The 18,437-nt window shown below is 30.2% G+C and overlaps 1 protein-coding gene and 1 pseudogene across 7 annotated transcripts in view; both read left to right on the top strand.

Moving 5' to 3' along the window:
* Positions 1–2,001, top strand: part of LOC142329765 (thiamine pyrophosphokinase 1-like) — an 85,123-nt gene extending 83,122 nt beyond the window's left edge. For all 7 annotated transcript variants that reach the window (XM_075374535.1, XM_075374537.1, XM_075374533.1 and 4 more), the window contains one exon: positions 1,303–2,001. In XM_075374535.1, coding sequence (XP_075230650.1) covers positions 1,303–1,430 — 128 coding nt within the window. In that variant the 3' untranslated portion in view covers positions 1,431–2,001. The remainder of the gene's footprint in view (positions 1–1,302) is intronic.
* LOC142329764 (dynamin-1-like protein pseudogene) lies at positions 1,578–13,992 on the top strand (annotated as a pseudogene).
* Positions 13,993–18,437: the final 4,445 nt, after the last annotated feature.

The following is an 18,437-nucleotide window of genomic DNA, read 5'->3' as shown; positions in this document are numbered from 1 at the left end:
TTTGATATATTCATTGTATACTGAAATAAATCGTAAACATTTCATTTATATTGTATCCTAATTACTGTTCTGTTTAGTTTTTATATTCATAAAAATATAAAAAAATAGTAAGCTAAATCAGTTTGTGTTAATTTAGACACCCTTTCTTGGTGAAGTTGTGTTTTTGCAACATTTCATAAATTGATATGGGTTAAGAAAGGATAGTAGAATTTATTCTATTTCTATACATTTTGATAACTTAAACATTCTATATTGGTGTTTTTTATGTATTGAGTAGTGATAAAATCAGATATGTTTTTCCATTCTTTAAGTAAAGCGTTTATTTTCTGTGTTTGTCTTGATTTTTTAACAGACCTTTCTGATCTTATTTCTTTAATTTAAAGGGAAATTGATTAAATTAAATGATATTCCATAAGTCTACAGTATCTAGTGCTGCCTTCATTAATTCAGAGCCAACAGGCGGCTGAATTCCTTGTTTGTTTTGTAAATGCACTGTAATTTGTTACATCTCTGAACATCAAACCAGAATTTGTTGTTAGAACCCAGCAACAGAATGGTGGTGGCTGGGGAATGTATTAAGGAACTGTTGATGTTACGGTGTTAATACTCCAGCTTCAAACTGTTAACAACCCTAATACAAAGAAGGTCTTTTGTATTACAGAATCTTTTGGGTTTGTAATCTTTTAAGTTTGTATTACAAATTCAATTGTTTGGAGTTAAAACTCAATAGTGTTTAACACTAATCTTTTAATATTTTTTAACTAACTTCATTTAATTTTGTGTATATATATACAATAATTTATTTAAAATTTAAAACCTTTAATCTTTTTATTTTAAACTTTTATTCTGTTAAAATAAAAATTAAAACAAAATTTAAAAATGAATTAAAATTAACATTAAAAATTAAATTGTACAAATTTTTACATATTTAAAAATATGACGTCAAGGCATAAAATCAAGTTAAAATTAAAAATTCAGATTAAAATCAAATAAAAATAATTTTAAATAAATCAATTATACATGTTGTCCATTTAACTCAACTTACTTTACTATTGTAATATTTTTACATACGTAAAAGTTTTACAATTTAATTTTAATTAATTGTTTAATTGCTGAATGTACCTCATATTAATTAAAAGTGTTGTATTATTTATTGAACTTGCCTATTGTAATTGATCATTGTAACAGTAGTAATGTTAATCAGTAAATTGATTAAATTAATTTTTGTTTTTAGTTTCTTAATGTAATTCATTTTTTGTTTATCTTTTGATCACTACACTGAATTTTTTAAATCTTTTTCAGGTGATAGAAAAATAGAATTTGGTGGTCTTGTAAGTTCATCGAACAGTTATAATGGTGATGAAGTAGTTACTGTAGAGACAGATGGTAATGTTCTATGGAGTATGGGGTTAGGTTTTGATGATAATTGACATAACATAGAATTTATGTTAGTGTAATGATGTATGGGTACTACATAATATATTAAATGAAATTTGTGGTGGATGGTATGAATTATATCAGCACAATTAATGTAGATATTCAACATAGATATTTTATAGAAGTGAAAAACCATTTTTATATGGATATTTTTTGTTATGACTATGTTTAAATTATATTAATAACAAAAATTCTGTATTAGAAACTTTATTACCAGTTCATTATCAATATATTGTAAATATATCACTATTATTGTCAGGTAAACTGTAATATTGTTATTATTTATTCAAAATCAGTCTGTAAAATTGTATCGTTTATCTTAGTTTAGTTTTATTTTATTTATTATAAGTTGTTATTTATATGATGTTTTATTGTATTTATTTAACTTATTAATTTTGTTATAGGCACTTTACTACTCCATTTAAAAAAAATATATTTTTTTAATAAAATGTATTTAATATATTTTGTAATTTAAACTTTAAAAGATTCTCTTTTATGTTAGTGTATATGTTGTTGGTATTAAATTGCAATTCAGAGTACAAACTAAATATATATTTATGAATATTTATGTTTTTTATTGGAGTTCTGACTAACACTGTAATATTTTTGTGCGCACAAAAATAACAGTTGAATATTTTTGCGTGCCACAAAATAGTTGCTATGTATAAGATTACCTCTTTTTTGAACGAACATCATGTGTTCAAACAGACACTTGATGTTCGACTGCCTAGCTCTTAGGGGGGCCAGAACTCAGGCCACCCTGGAACTTAGAGGTCAAGGGGAAAATTGGCCGCTCATAAGCGGCAAGTCAATGTAGCAGGAGATGCATTGTCAGACCGTGTGAGAGTTTCTTGATGCACTTGCTTTGTTCAACAGCAGTTTACTTAAGGGAAAGACTTACCGCATTGCTGAGGGAAGCTAACCCTGAGTATGGCTAACCACCTGCCAATTATGGCTCCAAGTTCTGTAAAATGATGGACAGGTACTTGCTGGAATTCAGTGACCTAGGCGTGGCAGCAAAATGCTGTCTAGACGAAATAAATTTTAATTTATTGATGTCATATATCTTTTTCTAGTAGACGGGGTGCGCCTACCCATTTTAATAATATATGACAAGTGAGTGGTGGGACACGTAAGCCGGTGGTATATGGCACTGCGCTTAGTCCACTCATGCTGTTAAGTAAGCTGTAGGAGCTATTTAGGATACTGGTTGCTAAACTATTTCGAGGCTTAGTTGCCATTCGGTCTTATGCTTTCTGATGACCAAATGGGGTGTTGGCGGGAGTAATGCCAGACAAACCAATACCATATTATGAGTATATCTGACGTATGAATTTATAAGTGAACTATTTATTATACCGTAAAAATAGCATAATGGCCATCTTTACAGTTTACGGCTGCAAGAAATGTTAGCAATCATTTCATCAAATGCATCAACAGCTCCTTTAGTTGAGTTATAGTTTTCAGTTATTTCTGGCTTTCCTGAATTTCCAATTCTTTCCATCTTCATGAACTGTAGAAAGAAGCAACACGTTTTTATTTTGTTTTATTTTATACGATAACATTCTCTTATCGTCATAACAAAACGTGGAAGTAAACATTTTCCTATACTTTGTACATAACATTTCTGGAGGTATTTCTTTTTTATTTTGGCAGTGTCCCAAGAATTGTTAGTTTATGATTTTTTAACATGTCTGTTGCCAGTGGAATGGATGTAAACCAATTGTCCATTGTAACATTAAGATTACTTTCAAGTGTAGTGAGCTCTGTCACAAAATAATAAGCCAAAATTATTTTGGGTTATTATTGGTTTTTTTCAATTTTCTTTAATAAGTAGTGGCATTAATCTTGTACTTTGTTGCAACGTCACAACCGTAATGATTTTTAAACCGTATTTATTTCATTTAGATGGAATATAAATTTAAATGGACGCGTTCTCTGAAGCCAAGTAATTGTTCATCCACCATAACATATGAACCTGGCTTGTAATTTTCATGACAAGAACTAATAAATTCTTCCCATATCTCCTATATAGGAGCAAAAATGTCATTTTTTCATTCTCACATTGATAGTCTATGAAAACGAAGACAGTTCTTCGTAGGATGCTGAAATTTTGAATTTAGGACTGTTGTAACATGTAGTCGTGCACCTTCCCTTTTGATTGCAATCGAGTAGACCAAAAGTGTCCAAAAAATCCCAAAATCCAAAATATTTGGACTTTTTCTTCTGCAGTAGTAAGCCCTCATTGAGAGTTTTTCAACATTATATAGTGGTACTTATTTTCATTGGTTCCAGAGTTACAGCCAAATAAAATTTTAATTAATGAAATATTTGGATCTTGTAAGGGGAAGGCACATTGGTTCAAATCAGACCTCATTTCCTTTCATTTTTTTTTAATATATATTGATTTATTAATAATTATTAACCTGAAAAAAAATATGAAAAAATCAGAAATTAACAGTGAAATAAAATTTTATGTACTTTTAAAAACGTGTGTATGTAATTTAATAGTCGTACAAGAAAGTCATATGTGTCCACATCAAATGTGTTTCTGTGCAGGAGCATATGCTTTTATTTCTTTTCTTTGTTCGTTCAAAAGAATCCACTACAAATCAATTCATTGTCAGATATTATCCTTTTTCCTGTTTAGCCTATGGGATTACCATCAGGTATTATTATTTCAGAGGATGAGTAAGAACAATATGCAAGTGAAGTGTAGTCTCAGGTCGACCATTTCTGAGATGTATGGTTAATTTAAGCCCAACCACCAAAGAACACCGGTATCCACGATCTAGTATTCAAATCCGTATAAAATTAACTGCCTTTACTAGGATTTGAAAGCTGGAACTCTCGACTTCTAAATCAGCTGATTAACAAAGATGCGTTTACCATTAGACCAACCCGGTGGGTGTCTTATAGAATTAGCATCACTGTCGTAAAGTTCATTGAATACTCGTTGATTTCAATATTATCTTCTTTTCTAAGGTATCAAAAGAAGTGTCAAGAGGACCATTCTCATATTCTTCATCATACAATTCTTGAAACATGTTTTCAATGTTTTTATATTTTGTGTAAATAAATTTTATCTAAATTAAAAAAAAGAATCCTAATACTAAAATTAAAAAAAGCAATAACTTTTCATAAAAAAAAACCTGCCGGCACGACTTAATAGAAAAAAGTTCACTAGATTGCAAAAAAAATGATGAAAATAATAAAATTAAATTGTAAATAAAACACAATAATACAAAAAATATTTTTATTTTATTTTGAGATCTGAAGGGATTATAAAATAACAATCGGTCATTTCCTTTCAGTTATTTTCATTACTATGTGCAGCTTCTTTCTTTTTCCTTTTTAGCCTCCGGTAATTACCTTTCAGGTAATATTTCAGAGGATGTATGAGTGTAGTCTTGTACAGTCTCGACCATTACTGAGATATGTGGTTAATTGAAACCCAACCACCAAAGATCACCGGTATCCACGAGCTAGTATTCAAATCCGTGTAAAAATAACTACTGACTTTTGTAGGAATTGAACACTGGAACTCTCGACTTCCAAATCAGCTTATTTGATTACATGCAGCTTACTTAAACATTACAATACGTATTTTTAACAGTAGGGGAAGGCACATAATTGGTATTTTGAACTACATTAACTGATTAAGAGCTAGGCTTTCATATTAAAATTTACCGTACATCGTGTGTTCATTGGTAGAACTTATACGAACCCACCGGGTTGCTCTAGTGGTGAACGCGTCTTCGCAAATAGGTTGATTTCGAAGTCGAGAGTTCTAATGTTAAAGTCAGTTACTTGATTTTAATACTAGATCGTGGATACCGGTGTTCTTGGTTGGTTTCAATTAACCACAAATCCCAGTAACTGTACAAGACTACACATCATTAACTTTCATACGTATCCTCTGAAGTAATACCTTACGGTAATTCCGAAGGATAACAGAAAAAGAAGCGGTTAAGTTATGTTGATAAACGATATCAATGTACACGATCTATACACGAAATCGATAATTACCGACTTACATAATTAACTTTGTAATTTTTTGATTCACTAATTTCAATGAATTATATTTGAAATTTGCGATAAGGTTATTGATAGATTGTAAAGAAACGTTCACGCGATTAAAATAAAAAAAAGAAATTAAACGGTTCTTCGTACGATATCAGCATACATAACCTAATCTCGCTAACCTCGTTTGATTTAAAAACTACGGTAGAGCGATACTTTTCTTTTTTATTGATGATTAATTTGATGACCGTAACAATATGTGCCAAGATTATAACCTTTGAATGCGCGACGTCTTTTTAAATTAAACCAGAAGTAGACAATACGATTAAAAAATTAAATTACGTATAAAAAATTAATCGTATTGTCTACTTCTGGTTTAATGATTAAACGTAACGCATTTAAAAATGGTTTAACGGGCTCTCCTCTGATGCATTTTATAACAAGGATATAAACAGCTGTATGAACGGCAATAATAAAATAGCTGTATACATTTTACTTAATAAAAAATAAAAAAGAAGAAATAAAACATGTAAACAACTTTCAATGGGGTCGTAAACAGTAGTGGTTACTTAAAAACATTTCAACTATTTTATATACACAGAGAATGGATGAGCTGTTACAGTTATTAAATCGTGTACAAGAGGTATTTTCGATTGTCGGAGCGAGAAATGTAGGAGCAAAATCGTTTCCTTTTGATTTACCACAAATCGTTATAGCAGGTGCTCAAAGTAGCGGTAAATCTAGTGTGTTAGAAAATCTAGTCGGTCGATCGTTTTTACCGCGCGGACCAGGAGTTGTGACTAGAAGGCCATTGATATTGCAGCTCATCTATTGCTCAAAAAAGGAGTTGTCTCGTGTTTCTAATGAACTTTCGTCTCCAAATTTGGATGCATGGGGTTGTTTCCTTCACAGACCAGATCGACGTTATACAAGGTAAATAAAAATGTTTTTGTAAATAAATTTTATTTAGTTAAATTAAAAAAAAAAATGATTGACTTAATTATTCAATATTTTGAAAATTGCGAAAAAGATCGACATATGTTCATTAAAAATATGTGAGTTATATTTGATCCCCTTACATTTTTATCTTAAAAACTATGCAATATTAAAAGTGTAGTTGAGAAAAAAAAATCAAAATTCGTGTGAAACCTTTTGGATCCCAGTTCATTCTCTTGATCAAGTAATGTTTTTAACATCAAAATTAATTATGTTGTATTGAGAGTATAATTACTAAAAAAATTTACCTCATTTAACTCCCTTTTTTGACTACTACCTCATAAAAAATTTTTAACAAAGAAACTTATTAAAAATTATAAAGTATAAAAAGATTCAAACAACATTGTTTAATTCTTAATTTGGGTCTTATTGGACTCAATTTTTTTTAAACGTTCCATATATTTCACATTAATACTAGATACGGGTTGTATTTTAAATTTTGAAAACGGAAGTTTGAAAAGATTGATATTTTAACTACAGATCCCTTTCAGTCCTCTTATATTTTGGAGGCTTAAATATACTTATTGAAATAATTATTTACTTCAATTAGTCAGGTAGATTTGATGCAGTGTTATTCAACAAGGCTACAAAGGTAGTAGTTAACTAAAAAAAAAAAAAAGTATGAGGACCACGATAGCACTGCCTGGTTGGAACGTTATTACCCCCTCTTGGCGGCCTTCTTTTGTAAATTATTGATTTAGTCTGTCAGAATCACAGAACGTACACAATTATGGTTATCCTACAAAAAAGATTTTATAATATTGCAGCGTGAATCCTGAAGGTATTGTTTATACTGACGGCTCTAAACACGATAATTATTTGGCTGTGCTTTGTTTGGCCTTCCCAGCAACGCCAGTATTTTCGTCGCGGAGCTGTATGCTATTAATAAGGAATTAAATATACTTAGTCCTCATATCCACTCGTACTTGTTTGTTCAGATTCCACGATTACCTTGCAGGCGATTAGTGACATGTACCCCAGACAACCTGTTGCCCGTGAGATAAGTCTATTATTTCTGAAATGACTCGGCGTAAGACAAATGTAAACTTCTACTGGATCCCCAGCCGTAATGGAATTTCAGGCAATGACCGCGCTGATAGTGCGGCAAAAGAGCTCCCTCTTTTCTTTGTATGCAGCTTCCTTTCACAAATCGGGTTGTTTTGAACGATCTTCTCTCTTTTCTGAAGAGAGTGGTTCGTGATGAATGGTAAAGCGAATGGAATGCTACCATCAACAATAAACGTCATACAGTTATGAACACTGGGTCACCGTGGAGCTCTTAACCGTCGCGAGGAGGTATTATTTGCCGTTTGCGAACAGGGCTTGTTAAACTTACATCATAAATCAGACCGATGCATCCGTTTATGTTATCTACGATCGCCAAATAACGACACTCCACATCCTTGTGGACTGTGTCTGTTATGCGGCATTGCGTGGGAAATTCCAAATTCGCATTGCGCGAGAGTTCCAGCGTTCGTCTTAGTAAAGTCAGTTATTTTTAACACGGATTTGAATACTAGATCGTGGATACCGTGTTCTTTGGTGGTTGGGTTTCAATTAACCACACATGTAAGGAATAGTCGAACTGAAACTGTACAAGACTGCACATCATTTATACTCATACATATATCATCTTCATTCATATTCGGTTCAGATAATACTTATCTGAACCGTAATTACCAGAGGCTAATAGGAAAAAAAAGAAAGCATGTACATTTCGCATCCTCTTTAAGCCTAAAGTGTGTTTCTGAAACCATTCTCTGCAACTGAATAGTATTGTTCAGTCTCAGCACATTATGTTTTTTTTTGTTTTTTTTTGATAGAATAGTAAGGTTTCCTGTAACATTCAATCCCCTACCACTTTGTGAAGCACCAAGTTAAAGAGCAATGCCAACTGCATTTCCCTATCTAACCTCACTGTCCACATCTTATATTCTCTGCTTACTTTACAGCCCATCAGTACTACATCTGAGCTGTCTGAAAGTATCATTTTTACAACCCTTATAAGTTTACATGGTATTATAATATCCATTGCTCTCCATAATATCCAATACTTTGGTTTTATTAATCCTGTCAAAGTCTTGTATAAAATCTAAAAGTAGAATATGAAGATCTATGCCATACTCATAAGAGTTTTCCTCGTCTGTTGTATTACAAAAATCTGATCTGCAGTTCCTCTCCCTTATTAAAAGCCACACTGATACTCTTCTATTATCTCTTCCACAAAAGAATTTAAGCTGTTGGTAAGTATACTCTCCTTTTTAGCCTCCGCAACCACCGTAAGGTACCACTGTAAGGTATTACTTCAGAGGATGATATGTATGAATGCGAATGAAGTGTAGTCTTCTACAGTCTTAGGTCAACCCTTCCTGAGATGTGAGGTTAATTGAAACCTATCCACCAAAGAAAACTGGTACCCACAATCTAGTATTCAAATCTGTATAAAAGTAACTGCTTTTTCTAGGATTTGAACCTTAGAACGAGAACCTTTGTGTGCATCATCCAACAGCGTGATTCTTCTGTAGTTGGCACAATTCTGCTTATCACCTTTCTTATAAACAGGACCTACCAGCCCTTTTTTTCCCCAGTCCTTTTTTATCGTAGCTCAACAAAATCAATTTAAGAAGCTACTCAACAAGCTTTGAGTAGCTCCATATTTCCACATCTCTAGAATTACTGAATCATCCCCTTCTGCTTTGCCATTTTTTAGTCTTCTTACAGCACTTTCTATCTCCACAAAAGTGGGTCTATCATTCTCCACGTCTGTAGATTCATACTTTGGCATCTACCCTTTAACTCCTGCAACATCAATCTGAATAAGCTTTTCAAAGTATTCTGCTCATCGTTCCATTACTCTTTCTTCTTTCCTTAGGAAGTTTCTTTCTTTGTCTTTACATAAAAATTTCTAGCTTGAAAGGCTTTATTCATATTTTTTACTGCGTGGTAGAATTTCCTAACTTGTTAAACTCTTCTATGTTTTCCAATTTCTTTTTCATTCATTCTCTCTTTTTCTTTCTCAATAATTTATAAGCTATTCTTCTACTTTTCTTATAAGTTTCAACATTCCATCTTGTTTCTCTTTGCATTACTCTTAAGCTCCATTGATTTTTCTGTGCGATCAATTTTCCTGCATTCATCATCAAACCATTCTGCATTCCTACTCCTCATCTTTCTCCAGTGGTCTTTTTTGCAACATCCACCATTGTCTTCATCACGGCATTCCAACACACCGTCTATATCTCTCTTCACTTCTTCCTCTGCCTCTACAGCAGTCTCTATCCCATCCTCCAATCTTCTTTTGTACTCCTTCCTCTTTTCATCATCCTTAAATCCTTCTACATTTCATCTTGGCCTTTCCCATTCATGCCCTCTATCTGCCAAGGCTATCCTTTGTAAGGTGGTAATTTTTACCATATAGTGATCAGAGTCACAGTTAGGATCGCCCTGACATCCACTGCTGAACTGTATGCCTTGTTGACACTAGCACATGATCAATTTGTTTTATAGTACTTGTTCCACGTATTTTGCAAGTATCCAAATGTATTTTCTTTTGCTCATAGAGGCGCCGGCAATTATTAGAGAATACTCACCTGCAAATTCAGCCAACATCCTTCCATTTCTATTCACCTCATCATACAATGTATGCTTTTCAGCAACTTCACCAAGAAATGTCTCCTTTCCTACTTTTGCATTAAAATCTCCTAATAGGACATGCATATAGAATATTGGTATTTTTTCACATTCCCTGGCAAGACATCACTTTTAACTTCATCTACGGCTTCTTCAGTAGGTGCATGTACAAAAATCATAGATATATTCCTAAATCTTCATCTTAACCTTATTCTACAAATACATTTTGACATAGGTTCAAAGGTCAAGGCTCTTCCTAACTTAGCATTTTTCATAAAAGCTGTTCCATATAGGTTAGATCTTCCCTTATCGCCATTATAAAGTAGGCTAAAATCTTTCTTGTCTAGTCTACCACTTAATCTCCACCTAACCTCCTGTAGCGCCATTACATCAATACTATACTTCTTCAATTCTTCATCAATCTGCCATTTTTCACACTTTTAGCTTTGTTTATATATTTCATATTTCTGTATTTATAATAAATTTCTGTTTCCAAAATCCTTTCCTTTTTTCATGTTCATTTTGGTAAACGTAAAAACCAGTCCTGTTCTGAGGCTCCTTGTTTATTTCCTGAGCTGTAGGTTTTTTACAGTGTGAAGTCACCAGCACCACGCCTAACCCTCCAACTTGAAGGACCAGCATTTTTCTGAAGGGATTTCCTTCCTCTAGCTAGAATGGACCGGTTTTTAGGCGACGTTCACTCGCCCTTACCCTTACGTTAAATTACATAATTTGTTGGTTTTGACTTCTTTGTCTCCTGCTATACTTGATATTTAATGTCAACGTTTTATTGGAATCAATGCCGACTTCAAAACACCAATCCAGCTATTTACCTTACTTCAAAGCCCCAGTATTCTGGCGCCTCCCCAAGACGCTTCAAATGTTATGAAACATCGAGTTGCATGGGAATGCAGTTTAACGTCTTACGGGGATAACTTTGCTAATATGCTAAGATTATTTTCTTGCACTGGCTAATTCTTCTACAGTCAGTTATGATCATACTTTGTATTTTATCTTAATTTTCCCTCTTAATTCAGCTTCATAGTGTAAGTCAATTTATTAAATTTAATTGATAAATGATATCAAAAATATTATATCAGTAAAAAAACTGTTTGGTTTTTTAACATAGAATTGGTTCAGTTTGCTACATTACAGATTAATAATTTTGCATTATATAAAAAGTGATACAGGAGGAACGGAAATAATTTGGGAACTGATTATAGAGCTTGAAATACGGGAAATAGTTCATACAAATATGTGTCCGAAAACGCTTTGTTGTTGCTTTTGCTAAGTTATGGCTAGCGAAAAATTTCGACCGGATTTCAATTTTCCCGGTGAAACAAGGTCACATTCTGAAATTTTTAAGGTGTTAAGCTAAATGGTTTCTTAATTTTTTTGACCAGGAAAATCGAATAAAACTGGTCCCAGTTTTAAATCTAATAAAACTGTATTTCCCGTAGTTATTTTCCCAACGTAAAACAGAAAAAATTTGATGTAAAAAACACATTTTTTAAGTTTGAAGCATAATAACTTTGTTAAATAATTATTAAATGCGTAAATTTTATTAACAAAACTTGTAGAAAATTTAGTTCTGAGAAAATTGATGTAATAAAGTCTATGAAAACCAAAAAAAAAAAAAACTTTTATTATTTAAAACAAAACTGAATAAAAGTTAACAGAAAAGTTTTATGAATTTGTAAAATTTTTAGTACAATAAATTTAGACATTTGAAAAATTAAAATACTTTTTATTTATTCTAACATATATATATTTATTCTAAACATACTTAATGTGAATGTGGTATATAAAACATATATATATATATACACACACACACACACACACACACACATATATATATATATATATATATATACACACACACACACACACACACATTTATATGACTATAAATGGTCACTTAAATTATTCAATCCACTGTTATCACAATCAGTAATCTATTTTAATTATCATACTTAAAACATTAATGTTATATTTTATTTTATGTTACAGGTTTGATGATATAAGACAAGAAATAACTGCAGAAACACTTAGAGTAGCAGGAGACCAACAGGATGTGAGTTCAGAGCCAATATGTTTAAAGATTTATTCAAACAGTGTTAATTTAACATTTGTAGATCTACCTGGATTAATCACGAGGCCGATAGGTGATCAACCGTACGATACGGAAGAAAAGGTTCGTGAACTCGTATTAAGTTATATGTCTTCGCCGCACTGTATAATACTTGCTGTGGTGACTGCTACAACCGATATTATAAACTGTGAAACGTTACAGTTAGCACGTCAAGTCGATCCGTTCGGTTTAAGAACAATAGTTGTAATAACAAAATTAGATTTAATAGAAGAAGGAACAGATGTAACAGACGTATTATCTGGTCAAGCTGTTCCAGTACGTTTAGCTGTAATCGGTGTCGTCAATCGTTCACAACGTGATATTCAACAAGGTAAAACTATATCGCAAGCCTTGGTTGACGAAACGAGCTTTTTTAAAACACGCTATCCAAAATACGCAACGAAAAATGGAACACGGTATTTAGCAAAAACACTACAACATTTACTAATAGAACAAATAAATTCATATTTACCAGAAATAAGATCTTCGATTATTTCTATGACTAATCATTATAAATCTATGTTAAAATCTTGTGGAGAACCAATTTTTAACAAAGGACAGACACTCTTAAATATTATTACAGATTATTGCTGTACGTTTAGTTCTTCGATAAGAGGAAATTCAAATGATCTTGATACAAATGAACTGTGTGGTGGTGCACGTATAAATTTTATTTTTCAACAAACTTTTGGACAAGCTTTAGATTCAATAAATCCATTAAACGGTTTTAATCGAGCGAAAATACTTACTGCTATGCGAAATGCATCTGGAACATGTCCTGGTTTATTCATACCAGAAACATCTTTTGAATTACTTGTAAAAAAACAGATTAAACAGTTAGAAGAACCGTCATTACAGTGTGCCGATCTTGTTTATCAAGAACTTGAACGTGTTGTTATAAGTACTGCTGATAGATGTTCAAAAGATTTATTTCGTTTTTATAATTTACATCGTAGAATTCTTGATGTATCTTCAGAATTAATAAGAGGGCATCTTCCTGATGCTCATAATATTATACGACAATTAATAGCTATACAAATGGCATACATTAATACAAATCATCCTGATTTTATTAAAGAAGCCACAGTCATTAACGCTTGGTTTCAATCTTGTAATAATGAAGATCAACAAAAAAGTGTGAGTTATAATCTAGAGACTTCACTCGAAACGGTTGATGTCCAACCAAAAGATAATCCATCTAACAATAAATCAGACGGGAGTCGTTGCTCATTAACAGCTTCAACTGATGGTGGAATACTTATAGATAATAATGCTAATCAATACCAAAATCACAATACTGTACGATTGTTTGACAATAGAGATCATCATGATTGTGTAATAATTGAAGAATTAATTAAATCATATTTTCGTATAGTAAAAAAATCAATTCAAGATTCTGTACCTAAAGCTATTATGCATTTTCTTGTAAATTACGTAATAGATCATCTTCAACCAAAACTTGTATCACAATTGTACCAACCAGAACATTTTGATGAATTACTTACTGAATCGAAACATGTTAATCAAAAACGTAAAGAAACGAATGATGTTATCAGAGTATTAGATAAAGCAACTGATATTATTAATGAAATCAGAGATATTCATACTATGACACATTTGAACTAGTGATAAAAAATAGTGTCTTCATTAAAAGAGTAACTACATATTAAAAAACTATATATTAAAACTAATTGTTAATTGTATTGTACCACAAGAAACAACACATTAAAACTATTTATTAATATTGTATTGTACCATTGTAATATCTTTTTATCCTTTTCTAAACAGATAAATTTATGTTACTGTATAATTTTTTTTAATGTTATGTTAACAATTTTTGGTAAACATCTTTTCTTGTGAAACATTTTTTTACTAATATTATTATTACAATAAAACATTTATAAAGGAAAAATAAAAACAAATTATCAAAAAAGCCTTAAAAAAGTTTTTTTATTACTATTTTTCAATAATCATATATATATATATATATATATATATATATATATGATTATTTATTTACTTGACTGAATATTGCAAAATTACACATATAGCTGAGGGATGAATGCAAAATAATTTTTAAAAAAATTGCTCATAAACTTTTTCAGAAAATTTTTATTTTTGTAGTTTTAAAACTCTTTAGAAAACAATGCAGTTATTAATACTCAACAGTGACTTTTATTCCTTTACTAACCTGTTATAGTTCCAAAAGAAATACCTAAAAAACTCTCTTTATTTTGAAAAACCATGAAACATAAGTTGACAGTTCAATGCTGCAGTAGCAGCATTAAGTAGTAACTTAGTGCATCATTAGTGGTTTATAACCATACAAAAAGATATGTTAGTGCTGTTCTCACAAAAAAGAAAAAAAAGAAATGGAAAATTTCATTAAATAATTCCGGTTCACTAAACTGGAAAATTCCATTTTCTTAATTCTAAAACTTTTTTTTAGATGCAATTAAAACAGCAAATAGCACATTCTTACTGTTTTTTTTAAATGGTTTTAATTCTATTAAGATACCTATAATGGTTCTGTCTATAGATGGTCTCCCTTAAAAGTCAATTGTGTTTTTCACAATGCCTATTCAAGCAGAGAATTAAAGTGACTAGATTGGTTTTAAACTTAGCCCAATTTTCCACTTTCTGATCAGATTGTCTAAAATACAACTGTATAATTTTTAATCAATAGTTGTGTTTTTTATATTTAAACACAGCTATAAATAAATTTTTTTTTTTTAATTTTCTAAGCATTTTCTATTTTTTGAAAGATTATTATTTATATTACACATTAAAAGTCATCTATACTTTGTTAAATATAACTCAAAAGTAATTAACTAGAATTTGAGTTATTGGTGAAATTGGGTTTCCTTAGGGAACAGGAACCACTGTTATGAATCACATATTTTTCTGATATAAGAATCTAAGCAGTGTACAGAAAAAATAATTAATATTACTGTAAGTATTGTGTTAGTAACCATAATATAAGGTTTTAGGTTTCACTGGGCATGAGATGATAGTTATTCCTGAAAATGTCACAGTCTCAAAAAACAGCAAGAACCTGTACCAGATTATTAGGGAAAATAAGGAGAGGGGTAGTTTTTTGTTGCATTCTTCACTGAACCAATTTTATTATATTCCCTGAATCTCTCTCTCTCTCTCTCTCTCTCTCTCTATATATATATATATATATATATATATATATATATATATATATATACTTTCTTATATCATTATAAGAAAGTATATTTATATGAAAATTCAATTACATTAATTGGAAAACTTAGTAAAAAAGATAAATAGTACTGTATTCCTTTACAGAAAAAGTCTTAACAGAAGTCTCTTTATATTTTTTGCATTGTTTTCTTATTTTTTCAGCTTCAGGTTTCTTCTTTTTTTTGCATTTCTTGTGAACAACTTGTTTTCATATGACAATATTTTTTGTAGGTCTGTCCATATTTTAAATTTAAAAAGCTGGCAACTCTGGCTTGCAAGGGCTTCTTCACCTTTGCAGATTACTACTTAGGAGATTGAAACATTTAATTAGCTTTAAGTATAGAATCCCCCCTTAACTATTGGCTTCATAATAAGTCAAGTATTTTTCTAAATTTGTGACCTATTTTAGCCAGTAAATGAGAAAACATTTTTAAGATACCTTAAAAGAATGAAAAAAGTTTTTTACCTTTTAAATTTACCTTTACCTTTTAAATTAGGGTCTGATGAGATACAACGTGAAAAAAAGTGTCTAAGCCTTCTAAGAGATATTGAATTGTGTAAAAAAATTACTCTTCTTCGAATAAGATTTTGGGATATGGGATTCATATCTTCCTATCCCTTTGATCATTTATTAAAAATAAACGGCATCATTGGCCAACCCATACTCAGAAGAATATTATATAAAATTTCATAAAAATCAGTGAACCAGTTTGAAGATATCAAGCAAAACAATAAAGATTAATTTTATTTTCTTTCATCTCTGAATGAGATCACTCAAATACATAACCAAAGTGACACTTATGAAATTGAATCAACTAATTAGTACAAGAATATGATTTTGAGTCCAGAAAGGACAAAAGAAGAAAAAAGGGTTTTTTGCCGTCACCCTTTTGTGGTATTTGAAAATACCAAACACTATCAGAAAGTATTTTAGCTACCTAAGAGACATATTAAAATTATGAGTAAAATTTTACTTACTCTTTAAGTAAAAGTTTTTGATATGGGAGCAGTAGGGTCTGTATTTCCCAGTCTGCTTGATCAGTTCTGAACAAAATAAAATTACATCAAAGTACTATATTATATGAATTTGTTATTCTAGAAGTTGAAACATCCAGTTGATCTAGAAGATGAAATGGTCTCTTTTTTGCTTTAATATTTTAACATAAAAATTTTTTTGATGTATCTGATGAAGTAGTGATCATTGCAAAAACACTTACACAGACAAAAAATGACAAGCAGTAAGTGCTATAATTTTTATTATTGTTGATAATCATTGTGTCAAATTTCAACCAAATCACTACATCCAGTCCAGAGGTACCAAGCAAACAACAGGTCAACACACATAGATTTGTATGTACACATATTCTTTAGAATCTTTCAATAGTAAAATTGTGTTTTTTGGTTAAAGGGTGTTGATTAAATGTCAAAATCTGCTAAAACCTTACATAAAATTTGATTAGCACAATTTAACTGTATGGGAGTGTACAGTATAATTATAAGCTGAGTAAGTAAAAATTTATAAATAAAATAAATTAAAAAACCATCAATTAAATAAAAAGCTTCATTAAAAAAATCCAGTTTTTTATATATGTAACAAATTAAATTATTGGTTGATAATTATTTTTAATTTGATGAAGTTAAAGAATTGTTAAAAAATATTTTCTCTTATAAAGACTTTTAGTTCTGATATAAATTGTTTTTTCTTTTAAAAAGGTTTACTTTTGTTAAATTTTTATTAAACTTCAAGATTAATATGAACTAATTGTACTGAATTCTTGACATTGTAATGATATATTGTTGATTATTATGAATGTGTAAATAAAAGCTTCATTGGTCAGCAATTCTGACCAGCCTATGTAATAAAACTCTGAAGAGTGTTGTCATAGTAGCAGATATGGACAACAAGTTTACTAGTTTATAAAAGTATTGATTATGACTTCCCTGTTATCGTTGGAGTATCATGTTTATATAAAATGAAAATATTTTATCATTCTTAATTTAAGATTTTCACAAACCATTATCTTATTTGTTAAACCGGTAAGTTAAAATAACTCTGAATAAATCAAAAATTAATAATTTAATTATAGATAAAAATTATTGATTCTATACAATAATTTATAAATTGTAATTTCTAAGTACTTCTACATTTAGATTAATATAAAAAGATTAATTATCAGCAGATCTTTACTGATTTGTTTTTTAATCTTCTCTTTAATAAGCAGTGTAATGCATTGACAGATTTTTGTCATTGTTAGCTGCATTATCTAACACTGAGGTATACCTTTATCATGAGTAAGAATTTATAAAAAATTAAGAATTAATTTTTGTAATAAAAATTATTAGTTTCTATACAAGTCATCACTGAAAAATGAAAAAATGTATACATGATTCAAGTCAACAGTAACAGATTCAAGTCAATGTATTTTATATTTTTAAGTGTATATTATTAATTTTTAAGCTTAGACTGTGCTGAAAAAATATCTTTGGTGAAATTGAATATTAGACAGTCCTACATAATTTCAGTCAAACATAATTTCAGATAGACAAGTTTGTTATTTCCTATTTCAGACTTATTGTAATCTTAATGGCTATTTGACTTTATTCATGAATAGGATTCTACAATACTTAATACTATTACATACTGGTCTAGATATAACATTTTTTAATGTTTTTTTTTAACTGGTTTAGTAGATGGTAATATATATATATATTTCTGCGGAGGAAAATAATAGGGAATTCATTATGGTTGAGAATATATTTAAGTATTGTCTACCCTTTGTATAGCAAAATATTTTTGTACGTCAAATATTTCTTAGATTCATTATCACTTACACAAAAAAGTAAATATTTAATTTATTTAACGGTCTGTAAAATTTTGCAACACATCTCTTAACTTCTTTGATGCATTGTCATTAATTACCATTATCTCTAATGATGAAATAAATAATGCTTGGTAAAATAACACAATTTAAAAAAATAATTTTTATAAGAATGCTGGCATATAAGT

The sequence above is a fragment of the Lycorma delicatula genome, chromosome 9 (genome assembly GCF_047948215.1).
Source record: "Lycorma delicatula isolate Av1 chromosome 9, ASM4794821v1, whole genome shotgun sequence".
In the NCBI taxonomy this organism is placed as follows: domain Eukaryota; kingdom Metazoa; phylum Arthropoda; class Insecta; order Hemiptera; family Fulgoridae; genus Lycorma; species Lycorma delicatula.
The sequence above is the reverse complement of the archived record's forward strand: the minus strand, read 5'-3'. Positions and strand labels throughout refer to the sequence as shown.